Source organism: Grammomys surdaster, unplaced genomic scaffold, assembly GCF_004785775.1.
Source record: "Grammomys surdaster isolate TR1022 unplaced genomic scaffold, NIH_TR_1.0 361, whole genome shotgun sequence".
NCBI classification, from domain to species: Eukaryota; Metazoa; Chordata; class Mammalia; order Rodentia; family Muridae; genus Grammomys; species Grammomys surdaster.
The window spans coordinates 399,211-423,052 of NW_021604780.1; the positions used below are offsets into that span (position 1 = coordinate 399,211).

General features: G+C 46.2%; 1 protein-coding gene across 2 annotated transcripts in view; it reads left to right on the forward strand.

Moving 5' to 3' along the window:
- Dgkg (diacylglycerol kinase gamma) overlaps window positions 1-23,842 on the forward strand; it is a 148,553-nt gene that overhangs the window by 29,204 nt on the left and 95,507 nt on the right. Inside the window, exons 5-13 of one of the 2 annotated variants that reach the window (XM_028779685.1) lie at window positions 4,148-4,318; window positions 7,058-7,107; window positions 10,810-10,884; window positions 11,534-11,656; window positions 14,707-14,824; window positions 16,124-16,212; window positions 18,920-19,036; window positions 19,952-20,044; window positions 21,319-21,378. In XM_028779685.1, the coding sequence (XP_028635518.1) occupies window positions 4,148-4,318; window positions 7,058-7,107; window positions 10,810-10,884; window positions 11,534-11,656; window positions 14,707-14,824; window positions 16,124-16,212; window positions 18,920-19,036; window positions 19,952-20,044; window positions 21,319-21,378 (896 nt within the window). The remainder of the gene's footprint in view (window positions 1-4,147; window positions 4,319-7,057; window positions 7,108-10,809; window positions 10,885-11,533; window positions 11,657-14,706; window positions 14,825-16,123; window positions 16,213-18,919; window positions 19,037-19,951; window positions 20,045-21,318; window positions 21,379-23,842) is intronic. The other variant, XM_028779686.1, reaches the window with a different exon arrangement.

Here is a 23,842-nt window from a genome sequence, read left to right on the forward strand (position 1 = left end):
TCCCCCTGCACAGAGCAACTGAGGGGTGGTGAGATCCCCCTGCACAGGGCAACTGAGGGGTGGTGAGATCCCTCTTCACAGGGCAACTGAGGGGTGGTGAGATCTGCTCTGTGCTACAGTGAGGAGCCTGTGGCCTCAGCCTTCAGTGAAAACCCATGGTATACACAGTCCCAAGAGTGATCACTGCTGCTGGCTTCAGGCTGTGAGTGACAATGGTGTGTCAGTGAAGGGCCACCAGTTAGGACATATATAGAACTTTATATGTTGATCAGGACAGTATGTGAATGCAGGGAACCACAGGGTATGTGAACAAAATCTCTATACCTTCCACTAGTGCTGCTAGAAACCTAAATTGCTCTAAAATATTTTTTCATCTTTAAAAAAAAAGAAAATTAAGCTCAACCATATTTGGAGTTAGATGTGTATGACTCATATGTATTTATCAATAGGTTTCTTACATAATTGGTAATAAACCATACATAATTTTGAATTTAGATTGTTATTTTCACTAAACATTGTAGTTACAAACATCTGTGTCATTCAAGGCTTGGGGCAAACCTCAGTTGTAATGCAATGGCCTCTTTTAATAAGTTAAACAAAAGCAGGTTGAGTCTGGAGAGTAAGCCTACCTGAGCAAGTCATACACCATTTAGTGTAAACCCAGTGCTAGGGTCCCAAAACTCTCTTCTCTGCCACAGCTGGAAGTCAACCAGTACCACAGAGACTATGAGCAAAAACAGAACAGGCAGGCACCTTCAATGAAGAGGCTTACAACAGGGTGCTAGGTGACAGAGAGCCTGTGTGGTGTGGAAGAGGCCGATTGAGTCACTGAGGGCTGTATCAGGTGACTGGAGGTTTGGGTATTTCACATGTGGACCTTGAGAGCTTGTTTGGAGGGTCTAACAGGGGGGCTCAGCTACTCTTACACCCTTGACCGAAGACTGGTCCCCCTCTATTCAGGGAAGGTCATCTTCTTCCGATCAAGTGCATGGCTTCAGGAGGGACACACATGGAGTGGTGAGGGAGCAAGGGGACACCCGCTTAGCCAGCCAGATCGGCCAAATCAATTCTGGTAATTAACAGACTGGCAGATGTCACAGCCTGAAGTGTGCACATCATATTCCACATGTGGAAACATGAGAAGGAGACACTGATGGGACGAGGCGGTCAGTCCTCCTGGATCAGGGCATCTCCATGCAGGAGTAAACGAAACCTTGTAATGAACAAGAGCTGTGCCTCACGCTCTACCCAGAACTCTACTGACCCAACCATCTTTAGGAGAAAAAAAAATGGAATCACGTTCTTACATAGCTCTGAACTGTAGTCAGCATAAAATAAATTGCATGTTCAAAGTGAAATCAAAAACTTCTGGAGTGTGCATGCATTCGCAGAAGCCAGTTGCACGCCAGGAGAATGAGCACATCCACCGTCTATAAGCAATTTCTTGATGAGTCCTTTCTCCCGCCGTGCCCCTCCCCATGCAGCCTGTGATCTGCCTTCTGTCACTATGAATGTCACTGCGCCATCTGGACTCTGTGTGAACAGAGTCATTCAGTGTTTCCTTTCTTAGCTCTTCTTTCGTTGAACATGATCTTTTCAATATTTAATCATTTGTGTTTGTTAATAGTCAACATACTTTGGTTGTTCATTAGTATTCCAGCATATAGTTTCCATAATTCTCTCACTTGTTGGGACAGGGACATTTAGTTAGTTTCCAGTTTGGGATTACTACAAACAAACTTGTTGTAAATATTCTTTTGTAAGTCTTTGTGGGGAGAACCTTTGTTTCTCCTGGGAAAACACCTTGGAACGAAGTGCTAGGTATAATGTTCCAGGCACTCTGGATGCTTCAGTTATAGGAGATTATAACATTGTCATAGTTAACATTGTGCAGTTTCTGCATCTGTGTCATGAAGAATATTGAAATCTACCTTTGTGATGTCTTTTATTTGGGCCTAGAAGCAATGCTGGTCTTTTAAAATAGCTTGGGTAGGATTCTACTTTTTTAAGATATTTGTTTGTTTGTTTATGATATTTGCATATACACCTGCAAGCCAGAAGAGGGCACTATATCCCATTATAGATAGTTATGAGCCACCATGTGGTTGCTGGGAATTGAACTCTACTAGTAACATGTGGATTACCAGGGCTTCTACCCCATCGATGAGACTGAGCATTAGTCCTGACCTTTTTGTCAGAGTTTGTCCTTCCAATCCTGCACCTTCCCCTATCTCCATCCTAACCAAACTGCCCCCATCTCCTGGCCTCCTCTAATCCATCCTAACCAAACCGCCCCCATTCCCAGCCTCCCTTAACCCCATCCTAACCAAACTGCCCCCCATTCCCTGGCCTCAGGCAGTTTTCTCACCAGGGAGGAATAATTACCACTGAGCGGAAGAAGTGAAGTTGGCTGCCTTGGTTATAAGGGAGCCTTGTCCATGTTTCTGGGTTAGTGTCTGTGTGGCTCCCTAGGCTCCAGTCTGACTTGGAACACTCTGGACTCCCAGGCTCTGATCTCCTCCTCAACCCACCAAGAACACCAGGATCTGCCAGAGCCCCTTCCCTTGTTACAACATTTAAAGTTCTTCCAAATGCCAGGAGGTGGCAATCCTAGGGGCATCTCAGCTCTCATTGTGAATGACAGCTGACATCTTTCTAGCTCACAGCCACACTATATGAGCTACATGACAGGTAAGCCTTCCTCTCTCTCAGGTCTGCTGACTGAGGTCAATGCTCCCTTCCAGTGTGTGACTCTTGGGTTCTCTGGACAGCGTGTGGTAACACTGCCTTCCCGGCAGGCAATACCGCAGAGGCTGCCTCCGCCTCTGTCTGTGTCATTGGCACTTACTGCTTCTTGGCCTCACAGTGCCTAGATTGGATTGTCCACTGGCAGTACTGTCTTTATCCCATGGTCAGTTGCTTCCTGTGTGTTGTACATCCTACTGGGTATGAAGAGATTTCTGGTAGACATGAAAGTAACAAAACTGAAGGAAGAAAGAACAAAGTACCTCAGAGAACAGGATTCACATAGTGAAATAAAACCCCTAGTGTCCTTACTGATAATAAACTTTATATTTTCTGATCTAGGGGGTAGAGTATGGGGGAAACTTTTCCTCGGGGAGCATACAGCAAGTTGCTTTCTGCATTTTCTTGGTAATTAAAGTTTCCTAGTTTCTGAAAATGGATTGATTGTCAGTAGAGTTTTTCTCTTAGATTGTCAATCTCCTCATTTGTCATTAAGTATATTTGTAGAAGAAAATTATGAAATAACACATCCTTGCATGAGTCCAGAGACTGACCTACCTGGGACAGTAAGGGAATGAAAATGAAGAAATGAAAGACACAAGGATGCAGAAAAGCTGGATTAGGGATCTATACTGAGATGGAGAAGCCGCAGCATCCTGGGAAGTTCAGTGGAGTGTTTATTATATACCTTTGAACAGGGAGGTGGGGTCATTACATCAGATAAACAAGGAAACGGGACTATTACATACAGCTGAACAAGGAGATGGGCTTCACAACTTGGAATAAACACTCTCTATAGCCGAGCAGTCTTCAAGCAGTGAACACGGTGGGAGGAACTACCCAGCCCTGCATACATTATCACTCATCCGTGGACCAGAGGAAGCCTTTGCCATCCCTCTGAGCCTCTCTTGGGGAAGGCTTTGCCACTTTCATGGGTACAAGACATTGATCCTTGACATGGCTGGCTCATGTCAACAGCATACATCCTCTGAGGACATTGTGCTCACTCCTCAAGGTTTCCATGGCTCCTCACAAGGAAGGGTTTGGATGTGGCAGAAGCCCATCCAGAATTACGTCTGCAAATTAAGTATTTGGAGCAGTATGGTAAATGATATTTTTGTTCACTATGTGATTGCCAGGACCCACTGCCATCTTTCCTGGAAAATCTAAAAATGAATAAGCTTTCTGCAAGGAAATAAAGTCTTCAATGGATCATAATGAAGCTACTCCTAGAAAATAGCTGCAGACTGGATTTCTGTGGCCACGTGACACAATGTCTGTTAGTTAAATTCAGTAAGCCACCCATAGAACATTCTCTCCTCAACGGTGAAGAGGATGGGACCGTAGGAGGAATAATGTTTGCTAGGTGACGGTCCTTGGATGCTCACCTTTTGTCTTTCAGAATCAAAATCAACTAAGACACAAGCACCATCTAAAGGACTAGAGGCTGCAGCCCCATGGGGAGACCTGGATTCTCTGGCTTCAAGCTCATGTGCTCCCACAGTGTACCTGAAGGATGTTGTGTGTTACCTGTCCCTGATGGAGACTGGGAGACCCCAGGATAAGCTAGAATGTAAGTGCTCACTGGCCTAGGGCCTCAGCTTCCTCCCAGAGGAAGACCAAGGCTCTGGACAGTTATTTCATACACATTGGAGACGCATCTGGGCACTGGGGAGGGTTCCCTGTCCCTTCGGTAGCAGTGATAACAGCATGTCCTACAGTCCACCCAGGGCACAGTACCAGTCTAGACATTAGCTAGTTAGCGCGCTTAAAGTCTCCCATAGGCTGGGGGTATTCACGATACAAGTCTCAAGTGCTAATTTGGTGAGAATGCAGATTTCTTTTCTTTTCTGGGTGAAATATCAAATTATTTCCAACTGTTGGAGGGCTTTGAGTCTTCCACATCATGATTGTTTGTGACTACCAAGGGGGACGAGTCAGATCCTTTGCATCAGTGACGCTCCGAGTGACTTTTTCAAACAGAAAGGAAAAAATTTCTAGGTCCTTTTTTTTTTTAATATCGAAAATTTCCAAGGCGGATTCAGTTTTCAACCATGTGTGAGCCTCCCAGCTTCACCATTCACACTAGCTGGTGGTCACTCTTGTTCGGGGTGTTCTCGCCCACCTCAGCTTCTAACTGTTTCAAAGCAGATCCTAGGATCCCATGATTCCATCCAGAAATAGTGCAGTGTATATTTCTAAGATCACGCTACTGCTCTGCTCAGATACACTGATGTCACACCCTTAGGGAACACTCAGCCAATAGTCACATTTATTTATAGGGTTTCACTGTCCGATCACTTTCCAACCAAGCCCGCTGATTCACCATTCCTTATATCTCTTTGGTGTCTTTGAGGTTTTAGTTCCCTCTCCATCTTTAGCTAATATTTTCCCTTACAACCTCTGATGCAAAAAGGTCACTTAGTCAGCATTTCCATTGGTTTGGTTTGATTTTTTTGTTTTATTTTTTTCTCTATCAGTCTAAATCATTCCCTCATTTTAATGATTCAAAAGAAATGAAGTGTCTCTAGTTTGAGAACTAGGCATGCGGCTTTTTTGGAAGTCATCCCTGAGAGTCCACCTCTTGTCAATGCAAGAGCCCCTCCCATGGACGACACCATGCATTTTACTTGCTAAGCATTTTGAATCCACCTTCTCACTGTCAGTCTCATAATAACCCTGGACGGCAGACTTGCTATCTCACTCTACATGAGAGACAGTATGGGAAGGAGCATGTCTGACCTGGGTCATCTGAACCAGAACATGTCCTGAAGCAAAGTTAGTGGTACGCTTCGACCTTCTCTATGTCACTCAGCCTGTACTATGTGCCCCCGGCCACAATATTCTGAGAAATGACAATGGGAATATTCAGAGAGAATGGGAAGGAGGTGATGCCACTTTTACAAACCTTAAATGCTACTCAGGTACATAGCATGCAGGGGGCGGGGATACAAGGTCCAGGGAATTTAAAACCTCTGGAGGACAGTCCCACAAGAGAGGCATAAGATCACCAGACAGCTTGTACTGAGCTGTGCCAGGATGTGGCCAGTAGGAGGGGCACATAAGAGAATCAATAGTGAACACCATAAAGAATGGGGGTGAAAGGGAAGAAGTGTTTGGTTTGCTTCCTGCCCAGCTTATGTTTGAGATCGCACCATCTCCATGTTTTTGGGTGACTGTCCCTGTCAGTGCACATTTAGTCTTTAGTCCCAGTCATTCCCAGGCCTTCCTTGTCTGCTTCACCTCCCTGAAGCTCACAAGATATTCCAATTAGCATATTGGCACTTCCTCCAAACTCCCAAACTTTTGAGACTCCATGGCATAAGTGGAGAATTTTCCATCTGAAATCGAAACGGGATACACTAAAAATATTCCATAAAGTTTCCTGAAGGCTATGCACGTAAGACACGTGAAAACTGTAATATTGCATGTAGACTCAGGGAATGTCCCCCTAAATATATGATTATATATATTAAATACTCCCTAATTTAAAAATACTCCAAATCTGAAATGCTCCTGGCTCCCAGCATTTGGGATAAAGTGTCAAAAAAAAAAAATAACATCCTGAGTGTCACGTAGTTCCAGCAGTAGCAACTACCTCATGTCATCATGACTATGGTAATTATTATCACTAGGTAATTATGACTGGATGCATAAAACAGTACCTACTGTCTAAGTAAAGTCATATGTAAATGTTCACTGATAACAGAAAAGAAACAATATGTTAAATACTTTATGTATTCTGAGCCTATCCATGACTATAGCTGTAAATATTAATCTTTATGCTCGCAGCAATAGAGATAAACTACAGTTTCCATCTTACAAATAAAGTGATCCCAGAAGAGAGGTAACTTGTCTGACATCCCAGAAGTATCAGCATGCACCAAGATTCTAACATGCCTGACTCTGCACTCTCCCTGTGTGCAGTGGAGATAAAGGTCCCACTGTAATTCTGGTGGTGCTTCAGCCGGATCAGCTGTTGAGTATGGGTTTCAAATTGTGTCCAGTTGATGCAGAAAGATATGCATGCTCTCCAGGGTGTCTTGTTCATGACCTGGGTCTCATTTGCCACAGAGTCACTGTACAGGAAGACCCAAGAGCCCAGGGGCCTCATTCTCTTCCCCAGCTTTATCTCTTCCTTAAGGAAATCATATACTGAACCTCAGAGAGTAAGCTGACTGTAATAGCTTATGCTCCACTACTGCTTGAATCTGGACAAAAAAAAAAAAACAAAAAAAAAAACAGAAGTAGCAGAATGTCAGCCCATGCTGGCTCCTGGAGGACCTCGGACTAACCTGTGTGTTTCTTGCAGTCATGTTTCGTCTCTATGATTTGGATGAAAATGGACTCCTGGACCAAGCGGTAAGTTTCCACTTTCAGCTCAGTCCTGGGATCTGAAAGAGTGGAAAGAGCAAGGTACAGTGAAGGAAGCATCCAAACTCCCCAGTTCCATCCCTACAGGAGCTGCAGCATTCTGGCTAAGGGATGCAGACCATGAGTGGAACCCCTGCCTCCTGCTTTCCAGAGAGTCAGACTGTAGAGCATAGACTCCATTTTCCTTCTTCCATACCCAGAAGCCTGGAACCACACAATCTCAGGATAAGGGGAACATTTTAGTATTTTCCTCAAATGTAACTTCCCTGTCTATAGACTTCCCTTGAAATGTCCTGTTGAAACCCAGGAATCAAGAGGAGTTGGGTAGAAAAGTAACAAGACAAGGCCAAGAGGGATGGAGGTTACTGACTTCCTATCTCTACAAGACCAGGAGCCTGGTCCCATCTGTTCTAAACCCTTTACTGTCACCTCACCCCTTCAGAAAGAAGCAAGAACAGGACCAGGGAGAAAGAGAAATACTAGAGACAGAGAAGTCCAAGAAAGAAGGAGGCCCTGAATCTAGGCCTTGTGGTCATGGCTGACTGCCAAGGCTTATTATGAACTGTCAGGTCTAAGCCTGAAATGTATATGGCTGACTGAAATGAGAGAAAGGAAGGAAAAGAGAGAAGAAGGGAAAGATGAAGGGAGGGAGGGAAGGAAATATGAAGGGACAGAGGAAATAAGTTTACTAGGCCAAGGAATCATACCATCTCTACCCTAGTAGCTCCACTGGTCTCTCCAGCACTGCTGCAGCGCTCTGGGCTGTGGTCTTTGATGGAACAAGCACAGACTCTCACAGACCACAAGCATTCATTTACCAAGGGTTTACATCATGCCAGGTACTGCTCTGTAGCCAAGTAACAAAGTTCCATTTCCTTTCACTGTAGTCTAGGCAACACTAAACAGCACGTCAGATGCCTGTGGACTGGGGAGTGGTGGTGCACACTGTAATCCCAGCATTTGAATCCCAGGAAGCTGGGGCAGAAGAGGCATTAGTACCTCTCTCAACTAGAAGGGGTCAGGTGGAATTGGAAATAAGGCTCAGTGCAGAGCATTTGCCTAGCTAGCCTGAGACCTCAATTCAATTTTAGCATCGCAAAAATAAAGCCATACAGTATGAAATAAATACATATACGTGCATACATATTGGGTAGATGTTTGCTGAGAAGAAAAATAAAGGAAGTAGGAAATGCTGGGGGGAGTGACAGCTTTCAGAAGGGTTGTCAAGGAAGGCCTCCCTGAGGAAGGGACATTGGAACAGAGGCTTGGAGAAGGGGCTAATCTAGGGAAAGAACCCTCTAGGTAGCAAACACTGTGTGCAAAGATACTGAAGCGTGCCCAGGATGCTGTAGGGTTAAGTGGAAACTGGGCTTGCTGGTGAAGAAATAAAAAGCAACATATTGGCATGTCTCAAGGATCGCTCTAGAGACTATGTCAAGAAGACTATAAGAGGCATACTGAACAGAGACCTAAGGAAATAATCAGGTCACAGAACAATGGTAATCTTACACAGGACAGCAGTACTGTGCTGGAAACTGGTTCATTCCAGAATATATTTTAAAGATGATGTTAGTGGACAGAAACAAGTCTCCAAAGAGGCCTCTGACTCAACTTCACACCTGGAGTCCCTGGCTGACAGCTTCTTTGTGAACACTCTCAGTGAAAAAGAAGCCACTCCTCCACAGTAGCTGTCCCACTGCTAGGAGTGAGCTGGACAGGACTTCCTGCCAGCAGGCCAGGCTTCAGTTTGCCAGACATCACACAACATGCTGGTACCCCCCTCTTCCCCAACCAAAGAGGAAATCAAAATAGGCTCCCTCCCATTGTCCCTTCCCCGCCCCCACCCCACCCCCACCCCGCAACCTTGGCTCCCTGCTGCCCTCCACAGCTATTCAGATGAGAGAAACACAAAACTACATAACCTTGACAGTTAAACATTCTATCATGCCTAGACAAAACCTCCTTGAAGCCAGTCTCCCGTTCTCCATTGGTTCTCATTAGGCTGTGTTAAATAATCATGTTGGGCAAGCTCCAGCAGGCAACACCAGTATTAAAACACATCAGGCAATAAAACCTGCCCATCCATGGCTTTACATAATCAGATGTGGCCTGGCCAGAGTGGACACTGGGACCTACTTGTTCCTGAAGCCACTCCATTTTGCTTCTATTTGCATAGCCCACAATGGCGTCTAACTTTCAGTTTCTAAGTGACATTATCATGTAGAATCCTGACCCCCAATAGACTCACAGATTACTCCACTGAAATGTTCTACCCCCTTCATCATACTTGGCCACTGCCCAACCCTGTAGTTTTGCTCTGGGCTACTGTTTCCCTTTGAGTAAAGTAGTAGTTTTTTTATAGGCAAGAGGCTGAGGCAAAAAGATCACAAGTTCCAAGTCCAGCATGAGATGGAAGAGGAGAAGAGAGGGACAGAGAGAGAGAGAGAGAGGAGAGCAAGACAGAGAGAGAAAAAGACAGAGAGAGACAGAGACTGAGCAGATATATCTGTGTCAGGGGCTTCAGAGATGACTCAGGGGTTACTACTACTGTCACAGAGGACCCAAGTCCAGTTCCTAGCACTCATGTTGGAGTTCACAAGTACTTGTAACTGCAGCTTCAAGAGACCTGATGCTCTTTTCTGGCCTCTACAGGAACCTGCACTCATATGTGAACCATACACACACACACACACACACACACACAGAGAGAGAGAGAGAGAGAGAGAGAGAGAGAGAGAGAGAGAGAGAGAGAGAGCACAGCACAATATAAATATACCTTAAAAATCAAATAGTGGTTGAGACACAGTTTGTTGGCTTAGCCCTGAATTTGACATGAAGGAAGTAACACTTTGCAAACTTTCTTCAGTTTGCCCACACAATCCAGTTCCAGAACAATCTCCCTATGAACATCTTAGGTGGTATCCATATGTAAGACGCTGACTGACACCAAATACTCCCCAGCAGAGTATGTTCTCATGGGTCCCTGTACGCACTGCCTCACTAGCACCTGACAGATCTATAAGGTTTTAGACAGGCCTTGGTACCAAAGGGCTAATCCATCATGTATACATACACTTCCGTTCACCAAGTTCTAGGCTCAGGGTCGACTGTAACGCAAATGAAAGAGAAGATGCTGAGATAAATCTAAGTCACAGTGCTTGAGCAAGGACCAACACAGGATGTGAACCTGACTGAAGAGGCAGACAGACAGACAGACAGACAGACAAAGCCCAAGCTGCTAAGGTGTGGAGATGGAGACCAAGTGATAAGAATGGCAAGGAGGGACCTGTCTTCACCTGCGTTTGCATATGTTACAAAAAAGAAAACAGGATTCCCTGCGGTTTCCTGGTCAAAGGACAGAATGAAGGAGGAGGGAGGGCCTAGGAGTCAGTGCTCCAGGTGCTCCCTTGCTTTGGCCTGCTGTGAGCATCTAAGTCCACTGGCCTTTGTAATCAAGGAGGCTGCCCTTGTGGGGTTCCTGTGTATGCTCAAGCTTTTCCTCGTGATCCATCCTGCCCATCCTCCTGCCATGTTTGATTTTCAGTTTTGTTCTTATTCTGATGAAACACACACACTCAGAGACACACATACACATGCACCCACACAGGCACACACACACACAAAGGCACACACACACACACACACACTTTGGTTTTCTCCCTTTGATATTTCTCTCCTGATATTTTCTAGGAGATGGATCAGATTGTGAACCAAATGCTGCATGTTGCCCAGTACCTGGAGTGGGATCCCACAGAGCTCAGACCTGTGAGTTTCTACAAACACAGTTTTCTCCAGAGACAGTGAGGCACGTCTGGCATGTGGGTGCGAATGGTTGAATGTTACTGTGTGGTTACCCAGACTCATCCTCTCAGCAGCTTCTTTGGAGTCCTATGCTTTGAGCTCCCCTTTCTCCAACAGGAAAGATGCTTAAGGCAGCAGGACGAGGTCTAGACATGGCAGAAACTGCAGTCCCCCAGCCTACCCAGCAGGGGCAACTCTATAATAGAAACTCATAGAACAGAGAAGCTAGAGCCCAGAATGGAAAAGTTGTTAATCGTCAGCTTCTAATGTTAACTACACTGGGGGTGCTATGTACCAGATATTAGATTAAACACTCTTTATGCATCTCCTCTGGTCTTTGCTAATGTGCTGGAATATAGCAATATTATTTCCATCTTAAGATGAGCACCCCAGAGCACGGAGAGCTGGGGTGAGCTACCTAAGGTCAGGATGGAGCAGAGCTGAGCCTCGAAGCCTGGTCTCTCACTGCTTTGCTTCCTTGTCACCCTGCTTACTCTGAATAAGCAGGGCAATGTGTGAATTAGAAACAGCACAGGACAGAAGAGAAAACAGAGAGCAGAGGCATCCGGAAACGGTTGCAAACGACCTGTTCATTGTTCTCTGGCTTCCACAGATACTGAAGGAGATGTTACAAGGCATGGACTACGACAAGGATGGCTTTGTGTCTCTACAGGAGTGGGTCAACGGAGGCATGACCACCATCCCATTGCTGGTCCTCCTGGGGATGGATGACTCTGTAAGTCAGTAAACCACATTCAATGCCTCTGGATTCCATCTTGTTGCTAGTGTCTGTCTGCTCCAGACTTCCCAATGGGCCAGCCCCGCCCCGCTTGCTGGCTCCAGCGGGCTCTTGCTCCTCCCTTTCACTCTGCATGCCAGAAACATATCCTTTCTCCTGACCACTCTTTGCCGCTCTTTTACAAAGGGAAATTTTTTGTTGTGCTCACTATGAGGGGACATAGATAAAGCATTTGCCTGCATGACACTTATTCTCATCCAGGCAAAGCGCAACAGAAACTTCATAGAGCATCTCATCTTTCCATCAAGCTAGGTCTTAAGATCCTAGGAGAGGGGTCAGCAAGGGGACCCTGCACATAGAGGCACTACGTAAGCTGAGTTCGATTCCCAGAATCCATATCGTGTAAGAAAAGAACTCACTTCCCTGTCATATGACCTCCGCATACCATGACACAAATGCCCACCCGCCTCTGCCAATGAGTAAACTTAATTAAAAAATTTAAAGCTAGGGAAATGCAAAGAGTTAGCAAAGGAAGGAGGGAAGAAGAGGAGCAGTGATCTGCCTCGGGGCTTTTGTGAATGGACTTAACAATCAACAGATGTGACAGGTACTTTTATCCCATCTTACAGATGGAAAGCCAGGGTTCCATAGCAAGAGAAACAAAAACTGGGTTTTGTACCTAGCTCCAAGTTCCCCACTCTTTCCAGCGCCCTGCACTTCAGTCAGAGCGGTGAGAAGAAACCTTGGCGAGTGTTCGGCTTATCCCTAAGGAATAAGCAAGATTCTGAGAACTCATTCTGTTTTCTGTTTGGGTTATGTGGGAATTGAACCAGGGACCTTACACATGCTAGGTGAGCACTCTGCCACGGGTCCATATCTCCATCTCTTTGTTTATATTTTATTTTTGAGTCAAAGTCTCACTCTGTTGCACAGGCTGGCCTCAGACTTGCTCTGTAGCCCAGGCCGGCCATGCTGCTTGAACTTGTGATCGTCCTTCCTCAGCATACAGTGTGGCTAGGCTTACGGGCTTGCATACCAGGCCTGGCTTGATGACATTCTGGCTCTAGGGTCGCACATGATGTGGCTTAAGAGTCCTTTGTGGCTTTTGTTCCAGCCCTTTCATTCTACAAACAGAGGCCCAGCAAGGTAAAGGACTGGTCCAAGGGCACACACCTAACTAAAGGGCCGTCTGTCACATTCAGTAGCATGGAGACTTGTGTACAATGACCTCTTGCTCAGGAGCTACACACACAAGAACCCAAAAGCAAGGTAGACAGTTATCAGCACTCACTGGGAACCCGATCCAAAGAGATGCTCTGCTTGGTTGCTGTTCCAACAGCAACAGGTTGTTGTCTTGGTTTGTTCTCATTTGGGGGAACAAGATGGGATCCTGTAAGCATAAGGAACCGACTTCTGTTCTCTGTGAGCTGATCCTGCTAGTGTCCAAAGCATCTTGTATGGAAAGAGCCCACATGTCAGGAGGCAGCAGGCAAAACCTGAGTATTTCTTTAGCTCCTGTCCAGGGTCCCTGTCAAACACCAAATCAGCCTTGCATAAAACTAGAATTCACATCAAAAAAAGTGGAACACATCAAAAAATGTAGAATTCATTGTTATTAATCCAAAGCCTTATGTAAACCTATATTGTAACCATGGGCTAAGTAAGTTTGTAACTAACCAGTTACATTCGGGCCTCTACAGGAAGCCCCACCAACTTCCTGGATAGCCTGCTGCTGCAACTTTCTTGCCATTTTCAATCACACATAAGACCACTAAGAATGCTTGGGGCTCTCTCAAATCCTGTCTCCTGGTAAAATTGTAGCAATGGGTAAAACCTGGCCAGAAATGAACAAGCCACACGGTGGTGCTAGAACACAAGCAGAAGCTTTACCTGAGCCCAGCAGCCATTTGCTTCTCGGAACTGGGTAGGCAGGGGACTGGGCTGGATGAGGGTGTTTTCAGATAAAATGATGAGTATATGATGAATAAGCAGATCTCTTGACAAGGTGCTAAGTTTCCGTCTGTCTAGGAAGATCCTTGTGGAGGTATGGAGAGATGTGGAGAGCCTGCAGATCAACCGCTGGCTCTCTCCCTCATCTTTCCTGTGACATTGGCCTAGTTACAGAATCTCTCTGAGTCTGTTTTTCTATCTGTTTACTAGTGATGAACTTACTGCTCCTCCAATAGTTTTGTTCCCCCCAGTATTTGGTACAGATTAAAATCTGGCAGTGGACTGGAATAATATTCATTATCATCATCGTCAGTTCTTGAGACCAAAGAGATAAATAAATTGCCTTAGAAGGCAATTAGTATATGGATGCACTACAGCTTTAGTTGATCTGGGCATGGTTAGGACATTTTTAGGCTCTCACTATTTGGAATAATGCTGATCTGACTAGCACAGAAATGCTCATCTGTTTTCTCAAAAGTTATTAAGACTGGAGCTCAAGGGGAAATGCTGCTGAGTCAGATTGTAATCATTAAAGACTCTTAAGATAGCAGGTGAGGTAGATAGGTGATTGATAGATAGATAGATAGATGATAGATAGATAGATAGATGATAGGTAATTGATAGATAGGTAGACAGATAGATGATAGATAATTGATAGACAATAGATAGCCTAATGGATGAATGAATGATAAATGATAGATAGATGATAGATAGATAGATAGATAGATAGATAGATAGATAGATGATAGATAATTGATAGACAATACATAGACCAATGGATGGATTATTGATAAATGATAGATAGATAGATAGATAGATAGGCAGGCAGACTTATCAAATTGCTATTCCATTTATACTTCCGGCATCCAGGTAGGAGAGGGCTTATTTTAGCTCCCCTCCCACTACCGTTCAGATGCTCTTTTCTTTTGTATGTGCTAATTTTAGAAAGCATACACTAAGAATTTGTTAATGAATCTGGGTAACTTATCTTCCAAGCTTGAGAAGAGATCATAGAGAAAATGCAGTACCTCCACAAGGAGGTCTCAGGCTCCCAGTAGGGATCGCAGCTCAGTGTCTCACCATCATTACCCTTGCAGGGCTCCAAGGGGGATGGGAGGCATGCCTGGACCCTGAAGCATTTCAAGAAGCCCACTTACTGCAACTTCTGCCACATCATGCTGATGGGTGTTCGGAAGCAAGGCCTGTGCTGCATCTGTGAGTAACCGTCCTGACGCCTTTTCCCTCTGGGTCCATTTGCTTTGCACATGCTCAGTGGATCCATTCCAGGCAAAATACAGGCATTTCTGCTTTCCAGATGGTGGGATTGCCCTGTTTCAACAGCAAGTCCTCTGTGCCCTGCTTTGGGGCTAGCTGAATCAAAGGGACATGATGTTTGCTGCTGTTGGGGTCACAGGCCACTGCTCCTCTGGAAAATGAGTATTAAGGTCTTCCATAAATTAAAGACAACTTGTGCTAATTGCAGTTTTGTTTCTGGCCAATGTTCATATCATATGTGTTTAGAGGAGCTTTCTAATTAGTTAAGAACATATCTTATATTCTAGAAGTGCAATGGAAAATAAAAGTATATGTTTATTTCATTTTGTAATTCATTTAGTAGAGCTAGAGGGGAAAGCAGAAAAAAATCACAAATGAGGGATCAGGTCAGGACTAAGAAGGGAAACTCAGAAAGAAATGGAAGGAAGGAAAATGAAGAAAGGGTGATGTTTGGAAAGGCGGGGAGGAAGAGGAGACAGGGCTAAAGACAGACGCTACCAAGGGGCCAGAGAATGTGGGCACACTGAGCCCTGCCAGCCACCTCATGGCCAGATAGCAGACACCAGCTAGACCCCAAGGAGTTAGCAGGCTGAAGAACAGGGGCTCCGATCTCCCCAGACTCACTCAACATCAGCTGGCCAACATGTTCTCATCCCTGTTGAGTCTAGACTCCTTGGTCCTTCCTTTGCTATGTGCACAGCCACAATTACAACATCAATGACAAATTTCAGAGTCACTAATCTGACCCTGTACGTGGTGCTTCCCACAAATGTCCCACTTATTACGGCAAAAATCCCTGCCCCAGAGAGAAAAGGAAGGAAAGCTACTGTGTGTGCATCTGACAGAGAATCCTGAGTGTCCAAAAGGCACGAAAAGTTACTCCACATTCTGTAGGCTGTGGCCAGTAGCCTCCATCAGCCTAGGGGCCATAGGCTTTCTGTCCTCTTGCTGGCATCCCAACAGGCAATGCTGAGACATCTGTCCCTCACCACCCCTTCTGATCTCACACCTGTGCAGTCACTGCCATCAAAGAAAGGTAGTATGAAGAGGTGGGGGTGGTGGGAAGAAGTAGAGGTTTGGGGGAGCTACAGACTACTCACATGGCAGTGTTAGGTTTCTGCTAAGCCAGGCCAGCTCTAGAAGCAAGCCTTCGCTGCAGTGTGTGCACTGGGGAGGGTGTGTAGATTTTTATTCCCTTGGTGGCATGTGTAACCACTGTCCTTTTTTCTTTTTTTCCAGACTGTAAATATACTGTCCACCAACGCTGTGTATCCAAAAACATTCCTGGATGTGTAAAAACATACTCCAAAGCCAAAAGGAGTGGCGAGGTTGGTGACACCAATGGGCTCATTCTACTGTGTGCTGCCTCGGGGGTAACATGTCCATCATCACAGATCCCTGTGTGGGAAGAGGCTCGGAGAGCTTTCTCTAGTTCCTTCTCTGCCTCAAGGACCCTCAAGCCATCCCACTCATCCATCAATCCATTCAGCATCTCCCTGAAGCCTACTGTATGCCAGGCGCCGTACCAGGGCATCCACAGGTTATGAGAAACAGTATCCAGTCGTCTCAAATTCTTCACAGGTTATGATGCTAGATAGGTTTGTGAGCATAGTGCAAAGCCATGAGGTGTGTGCTGTCATAACAGAGGCTCGTGGATGTGCAGTTGAAACCTGAAAGGAAAAACATTTCTCAAAGGAGGTAGGACTCTGTTTGTCCTTTGAACCAGGAGGGCTTCACAGGCATGGAAGAGGGCAGAGCATACTAATAGAAGGGGGCTCCCGTGGACAGGCATGGAGATATACCTGACCATGGCCTGGATTCGGTTTGGAATGGCTGGGTCAGATGATGATTACAGGGAAGGCCAAGAAGCTGGACTCACAAGGTGACGAGGTCCTACCTGGAGGAATGTTTTCAAGACCAACTCCAGAATTAGAAAGCAGTGCAGAATTAGGAAGAGCTTCAGACATGAAGACATGGTGACGTTTCTAATTATATGACACTTTCTGAGGTTGGTATAGGAGTGAAAGCAGAGGGAAGAAGATGCTTCCAGCAGTTACAGTAGTTATTGCTGCCCCGAGGCAGAGCAGATCGGGTCTATTTTGATGCACCCTTGTAGGACTGGTTGTGTCTGAGTGTTCTGAACAGACTCCACTAACAAAGGTAAACAAAGAAAGGAAGGAAACTCAAAGGCAGTTGAGAGGCTCAGCTCTAGGTCTCAGACATGGATGCCAAGATGAGACGCAGAAGGTGGGAGAAGTTTTCCTGGCCTTTGGGTGGGGGGTTGCTTGCTGAGTCTGGAACTAGATTGCCCTTAAAACTGGGGGCAGCTCATCCACACTGCTGCAGAGGGATGACGCAGCTGAGGAATGGGAACCAAGGGATGGTTAGAATGTGGGATGCTCACAGCTTTCCCATGGAAGACCTCCTGGGAGGAAGGCTTCTCAGAGGACTCCTCATATGCATGCCCCATAACCACTGCATGCCTCACTCCCCATACATATGCCTCCATGTCCATGCCTGGCTTCTACCAGAGCACACAGTGAGCCTTCTATGCTCAGGTCTCTTTAGTCATCTGACACGGAGAGCAGGGTAACACGGCTGAGGGGCCAATAGGTCACAACCACAACCTTGTGAGCCTGCAGGGACAGCCCAAGTCTCTCACCATTTCTTCAGACCCCAGACAGGCTGAAGAATGAAACACAGTGCTGGGGCAACAACCCTGAGGTTCAGAGTCCAAAGACCTGGCTGTGGATTCCTGGGTGGCTACTCACTGGCTCTAGAACCCAAAGTCAGTCACTCACTTCTCTGAAGCCTCTACTTGTCCCTCTGCAAAATGGAAACAATAATCTCAGAGCATAGTCCATGTAACCATGTAGAATTCAAGTTCACAAAGTGGCTTCTTTCTCCACCTCACTGATGCAGCCGAATGTGAAAAGCTACAAATCAAGTGTGGCATGTGTTTTAGAGCAATAAATTAGTAAAAGTATTCGGGTGAATAGTACCACACAACTTAGCTGCTAAGAAATTTAAAACACTTATTCTTGTTCAATGCAAAAGTGGATTATATCATGTAAATATTTCCTGTGTTTCTAATATAGTATTTGAAGCTGGGCATTTTGAGATATGCACTCACTTTCCCACATCTTCCTGCTGTACCTCAGGACACCTTGGTGGGAAGTTTTTAGTTCTATGCGGTTCCAGGGAGAGAGATCTGAGGACAGAGGCTCCCAGGCAATGGGTCAGAGGTTTCCATTTTTTGTTAGAGGTATGCATCCAAACCCCCATGCTATGTCCTGGTGACATTTCCCAGCCAGGTAGCTGATGCATCCAGATGGCCAGGAAATGGGTCTGAAGGGGACCCTGACTGATGGCTTTGGACTTTGTAATCTAGCTCCTTCTTCTTTCGTCTCAGCTAGTGTTACATTAGAAGCACCCGGGGCGCTTTAACACGTGTGAATTTAAATCATATGGGGAGATTTAAGTCAAACCTCTGGGGCCTGCCCCCCTAGAGACTCACTCATTTGGAGTGTGAGGGTGGGCACCAGGATTTCTACAGAGTCCTCAGGTGATTGTAACAGCCAGCTGAGGAAGCTAAGGAAAAGGAAGTGAGTTAACAGAGAAGTGTGCCACAGAAGCCTTTCAGTTGTGCTGTTCAGTGTATCCCAGAGGTCCCTCAGTCTAGAGTCTAAAGAGGAAGGGCCAGAGACTCAGAGAGGTCCAACTGCCTCCTAGAAAAGGGTCCACATGAAGACAAGTCTGGCCAGAGAGTTCTACAAGACAGAGGGATGGTGGACGAGCTGCTGCTTAGATGCTTGCCTGGTGGGGTGAGAACTAGTTCAGGCAACATGGAACCTGTTTTTAACATGTTTTGCTTAGCATAGTGGTGGTCAGGCAGGTGAAATTCTGCATCCAATCAGCTTCCACACTGAGGAAACAGGGCCCTCTGGGCTCCTCGCGCCGCCACTTCTTTGTAGCCCTGGACCCAGGGGCATGATTCCACTGCCTTCCCTGGTATCCTTCCCTTCCCTCCCACAGGTGATGCAGCACGCGTGGGTGGAAGGGAACTCCTCCGTCAAGTGTGACCGGTGCCACAAAAGTATCAAGTGCTACCAGAGTGTCACAGCGCGGCACTGCGTGTGGTGCCGGATGACGGTGGGTCGGTGCCCAGGGCGGCCCTACTTCTTTTCAGTGTGGGTTTTGTTCGAGCTGTAGCCCGGGGTAGTGAACATCCCTCCAGAGGCCAAGTGTAGAGTGAGGGGATGAAGCTAAGAGGCTAGCCCAGAGCCCCCAGACCTATTCAAGCCTCCCAGCCACCAATGACTCCTCAAACTGCCCAGAGAAAGAGCTGTTTAAGAAGTTAGCCAACCTGCTGCCTACATGACCAGTGGCTGGGAACAGCCAGCTAGATCATGAACATCCTTCATCCGGGGCTGCAGTAACCGGACAGGTTGGGAGAGAGATTAAATCCTGAAAAGCTCCCTCTTTACATCTTAGAGTTAGACTTTGGCCCAAAGGCACATTGCTCTCAGCAGCACTCTGCCTTGCCCAGGGGCCTGATCTTGCTACTGCCAAGCTCATGCCAGAGTCCACAACATTCTATACATAACAGGTACCACAGGGATGCCCAGCCTTCCTCTCAAAGCCAATTCCAGGCTGTCTTGTACCTCCTGGCTAGGTATCAGCCCTAAATGGGGGGCTCCTCCAAGCCAGACAAAGTGCATCCCACAATGCAGGGGTTCAGTTGATGCTTTACTCCAGCCTCCTATGGGTTTTCTCAGAGGTAGCCTTCCCTCAGAGTTTCTAGCCCAGAGATCCAGGGACTGGGGTATAGAATGCACTCAGGGTGCCACACTCTAAGGGCAGCTCTAGATGTCATTTCTGTGCCCCAGCAGACATGCCACATGTTCACACGTACTCAACAATCCTGTCAAAACCAAAGGCAGCAGTGCTCCAAGACACAGGGGCTCTGGACAGCTCGCTTCCCCAGAAAAACCTCGACGCAACACATACCTACCCGGTGCCTCCTTGGTCACTCCTGCTTATCCTCCTTTTAATTTTTCTCTCCAGTTTCACCGCAAATGTGAATTATCGACGGTGTGTGATGGTGGGGAACTCAAAGACCACATTTTGCTGCCTACCTCCATATGCCCCATCACCCGAGTAAGTAGTCCTGCCCCCACCAGGGCTCTGGCTTTTCCAGGTTCATGGGTCAGAGACAGGCAAGATTGACAACTTTACATTCCTCAGGGTGTTACCGCACCAATTCCCAGGGCTTGTGCTTTGATGAGTGATTAAAAGAAGTTAGTGCCACACCAGTCCGACTGAACGAGAAAGCTCTGGCACAGCAGCTTCAAACTGCTGCTTCCAGATGTTCCAGCATCCCTTCTAAGCATCCTTGAGGCAGAGCTTGGCTCAAAGGGCCACCTGAACTTGGCCAGGTTTCTTGGCCTCCTTCATCCTTGCCAAGCTTTCTCCTGTGTTCTCTCAAGGGCTGGAAACCCATGTCTCAGATATATCTGAAAACAAATGAATCTCCCGATACTAACAGATAAACTGTTTTCTGCCTCCCAAAGACAGCACTTCCATCTTTAAAGTGTTGCCAAGCCCCGCCCACTCCTCCCTTCTCACCCTTGACTGGAGCAGATACTTTTTTCCCCTCTCATTTAAATTCCTATAGGAAAATCACCACTTTGGAAATCCATTTGTCAGTTTTCATTAAGTTAGAAATATACAAACTTTCTATCATGGAAACTCTTCTTGTGGAGAAACGCAAGCATTTATTCCATCAAAAGACAAGTACCCAGCTACTCACAGAGCAGGTAAATAAGCTGAGATCACGTGGTAATTGACTGCAGTGTAGCGGAAAAGACAAAACCATGCAAGAGTAGAGACGCTCAAAAATATAAAGCCAAACAAAACAATACAAAAGTTGGTGCGCGCTCGTGCCTGTGTGCACGCCAGCCTGCACTGTATTACACTACACCACACTGTTTGCTAGACAAATTGCAACAGAATAAATAATGAACTTCGAAACAAAGTAAAATAAGCAAAGCCAGGAACAGTAGCCACGCCCTGGTGTCAAGTCTCCCTAAACGGGAAAGCTGAGTGTAAGGCCTGGCTTCTCAGTTTGTAAAGCCCTCACCTAACAAACGAGATTCCCGTCTCCTCCATTCCCTACCATGTCCTTACCATGTCCCAAGGTTACAGTCATCACAAGTGACATAATCACAGGTTACAGTGATCACAGGGGGCTGCGGAAGCCCAAGAAACCTGTGTGATCCTTTTCTGAGATCTGAGTCCCACTTTGAAACTCAGTTTTCTGCCTGGCCGAGCTCTTTGCTGTGGCCGCCCCGTTTGTTGTAACACTTTGATCTCCTCTTGTCCTTGGAGTAGGTTTTTTCCTCTTCAAAGGTTGTTTATGTTCTCTCTCCCAGGACCGGCAAGGAGGGAAGTCTGATGGCAGTGTGGCCTCCAAGGGTGAACTTGTAACGCAGGTAATGCATGAGTGGGCAGTCAATACTCATTCTAAGTGGGTCCAGAGGCTGGGGCAGGGAGAGTGGGGCCTGGGTGCCAAAGAAATGCGTCCCAGGAGGACATTTACCTGGGCCTCTAGGGTGAATCTTTGACTGCCACCAGGTAGATCAGTAGTGAGCAAGGCGACTGGCTGACACCACTGACAGTCTAATTGGCTTTGTCACCTCTTTAAGAGAAAGTGACATGAAACTGCACCTTGCAGACCTCCCAAACAGTAACAAATGTGTGAGGTAAAACCAGACAATGGGTTTTCTACCATTATCCAGCTCTCTGGAATATAGTCTAGCAAAACAAAGCAGACCAGATCAAAGGTTCTCAATCCTTAAGTAGGTATTTAAGGCCTCGTTTTTCACTAAACATCACCAGAGAGTATTTTTTTCATGTCCTCCATGAAGTTCTGAGGAATGCAGAAAAGGCAGCCTGCTGAGGTACAAAGAATATCAGATCAGGAAATGGGAAAGTAGAGCCCTATCCTCTGCCTCCAAGCTTCCGTTTCCTTAAGAGTGGGCTTAGCATCCCTAGACTGGCTGCTTCCCACAGTGCTCTAACATTGGGATCATGAGATTGTGTTTTGAAATTACAAGATCAATTGATATTGGTGATGCAAGATAAAAATGATGTGGGCCACAATAGACGAGGATGCTCCAGACTTCCTGATGCTGAGGTCCTTTAGTACAGTTCCTCATGCTGTGGTGACCCCAACCATAGCATTATGTGGTTCCTACTTCATACCTGTAGTGTTGTTGCTATTATGAATGATAATGTACATACCTGATATGCAGGATATCTGAGACTAAACACACGTGAAACAGTTGTTTGAACATCACCCCCAGGTCATGATCCACAGGTTGAGAACCACTGCTCTAGAAGCTCAAAAGAGAAGGTTCTAGATATCTAAAAAAGAGTCTAGACATCACAAAGAAAGGGGTCTAGACATGCAGAAGAGAACACACACACACACACACGGAGGCAAGAGACATAAGTTGCCCCACACTGGCATCAATCTCACTGGCAGGTCCCATGCAATATGGACTATAGAGTACTTAGATATCATCCCCCAGACTTAAGGGCTTACTCCTCTGGCTCCAAAATGCTTCTGAGTATCACACAATTACCCTAGGAGACAAGAGAATTCTTTAAGATCACAAACAACAAGCATTGCACTTTGCAAACTTGTCAGGCTGTGATAGACGTGAGGTTTAAACTAACAAATAGAGGCATTAAATATTGAACATGAAGCCAAGCTGTATCTCTGTGTGGGATGACTATTCTGCTGAATCCACAAACATTGACTGAGTGCTCACTGCTGTGTCAGGTACCATAGGACCCACAAAGGCTCCACTCTGCTCTCAGTGTTTGTGATCTACTTAGAGGTCTGAGATTTCACCTACAAATGAAGAAAAAAAAAGAAAGAAAAGAAATAAATATAAACCATCCAAGATACACTGCCCATTTCACATTGCAGTACACAGGTCACACTGCAGTAGGATTACTACACACGTCACACTGCAGTAGGATTACTGCACAGGTCACACTGCAGTAGGATGTACTACACAGGTCACACTGCAGTAGGATGTACTACACAGGTCACACTGCGGTAGGATGTACTACACAGGTCACACTGCAGTAGGATGTACTACACAGGTCACACTGCAGTAGGATGTACTACACACGTCACACTGCAGTAGGATGTACTACACACGTCACACTGCAGTAGGATTACTGCACAGGTCACACTGCAGTAGGATATACTCCACAGGTCATACTGCAGTAGGATGTACTACACACGTCACACTGCAGTAGGATGTACTACACACGTCACACTGCAGTAGGATGTACTCCACAGGTCATACTGCAGTAGGATGTACTACACAGGTCACACTGCAGTAGGATTACTGCACAGGTCACACTGCGGTAGGATGTACTACACACGTCACACTGCGGTAGGATGTACTACACACGTCACACTGCAGTAGGATTATTGCACAGGTCACACTGCAGTAGGATGTACTCCACAGGTCATACTGCAGTAGGATGTACTACACAGGTCACACTGCAGTAGGATTACTGCACAGGTCACACTGCAGTAGGATTACTGCACAGGTCACACTGCAGTAGGATGTACTCCACAGGTCACACTGCAGTAGGATGTACCACACAGGTCACACTGCAATAGGATGTACTGCACAGGTCACACTGCAGTAGGATGTACTACACAGGTCACACTGCAGTAGGATGTACTACACAGGTCACACTGCAGTAGGATGTACCACACAGGCCACACTGCAGTAGGATGTACTCCACAGGTCACACTGCAGTAGGATTATTACACAGGTCACATTGTAGTACACAGGTCACAGTGCAGTAGGATGTACTCCACAGGTCACACTGCAGTAGGATGTACTACACAGGTCACACTGCAGT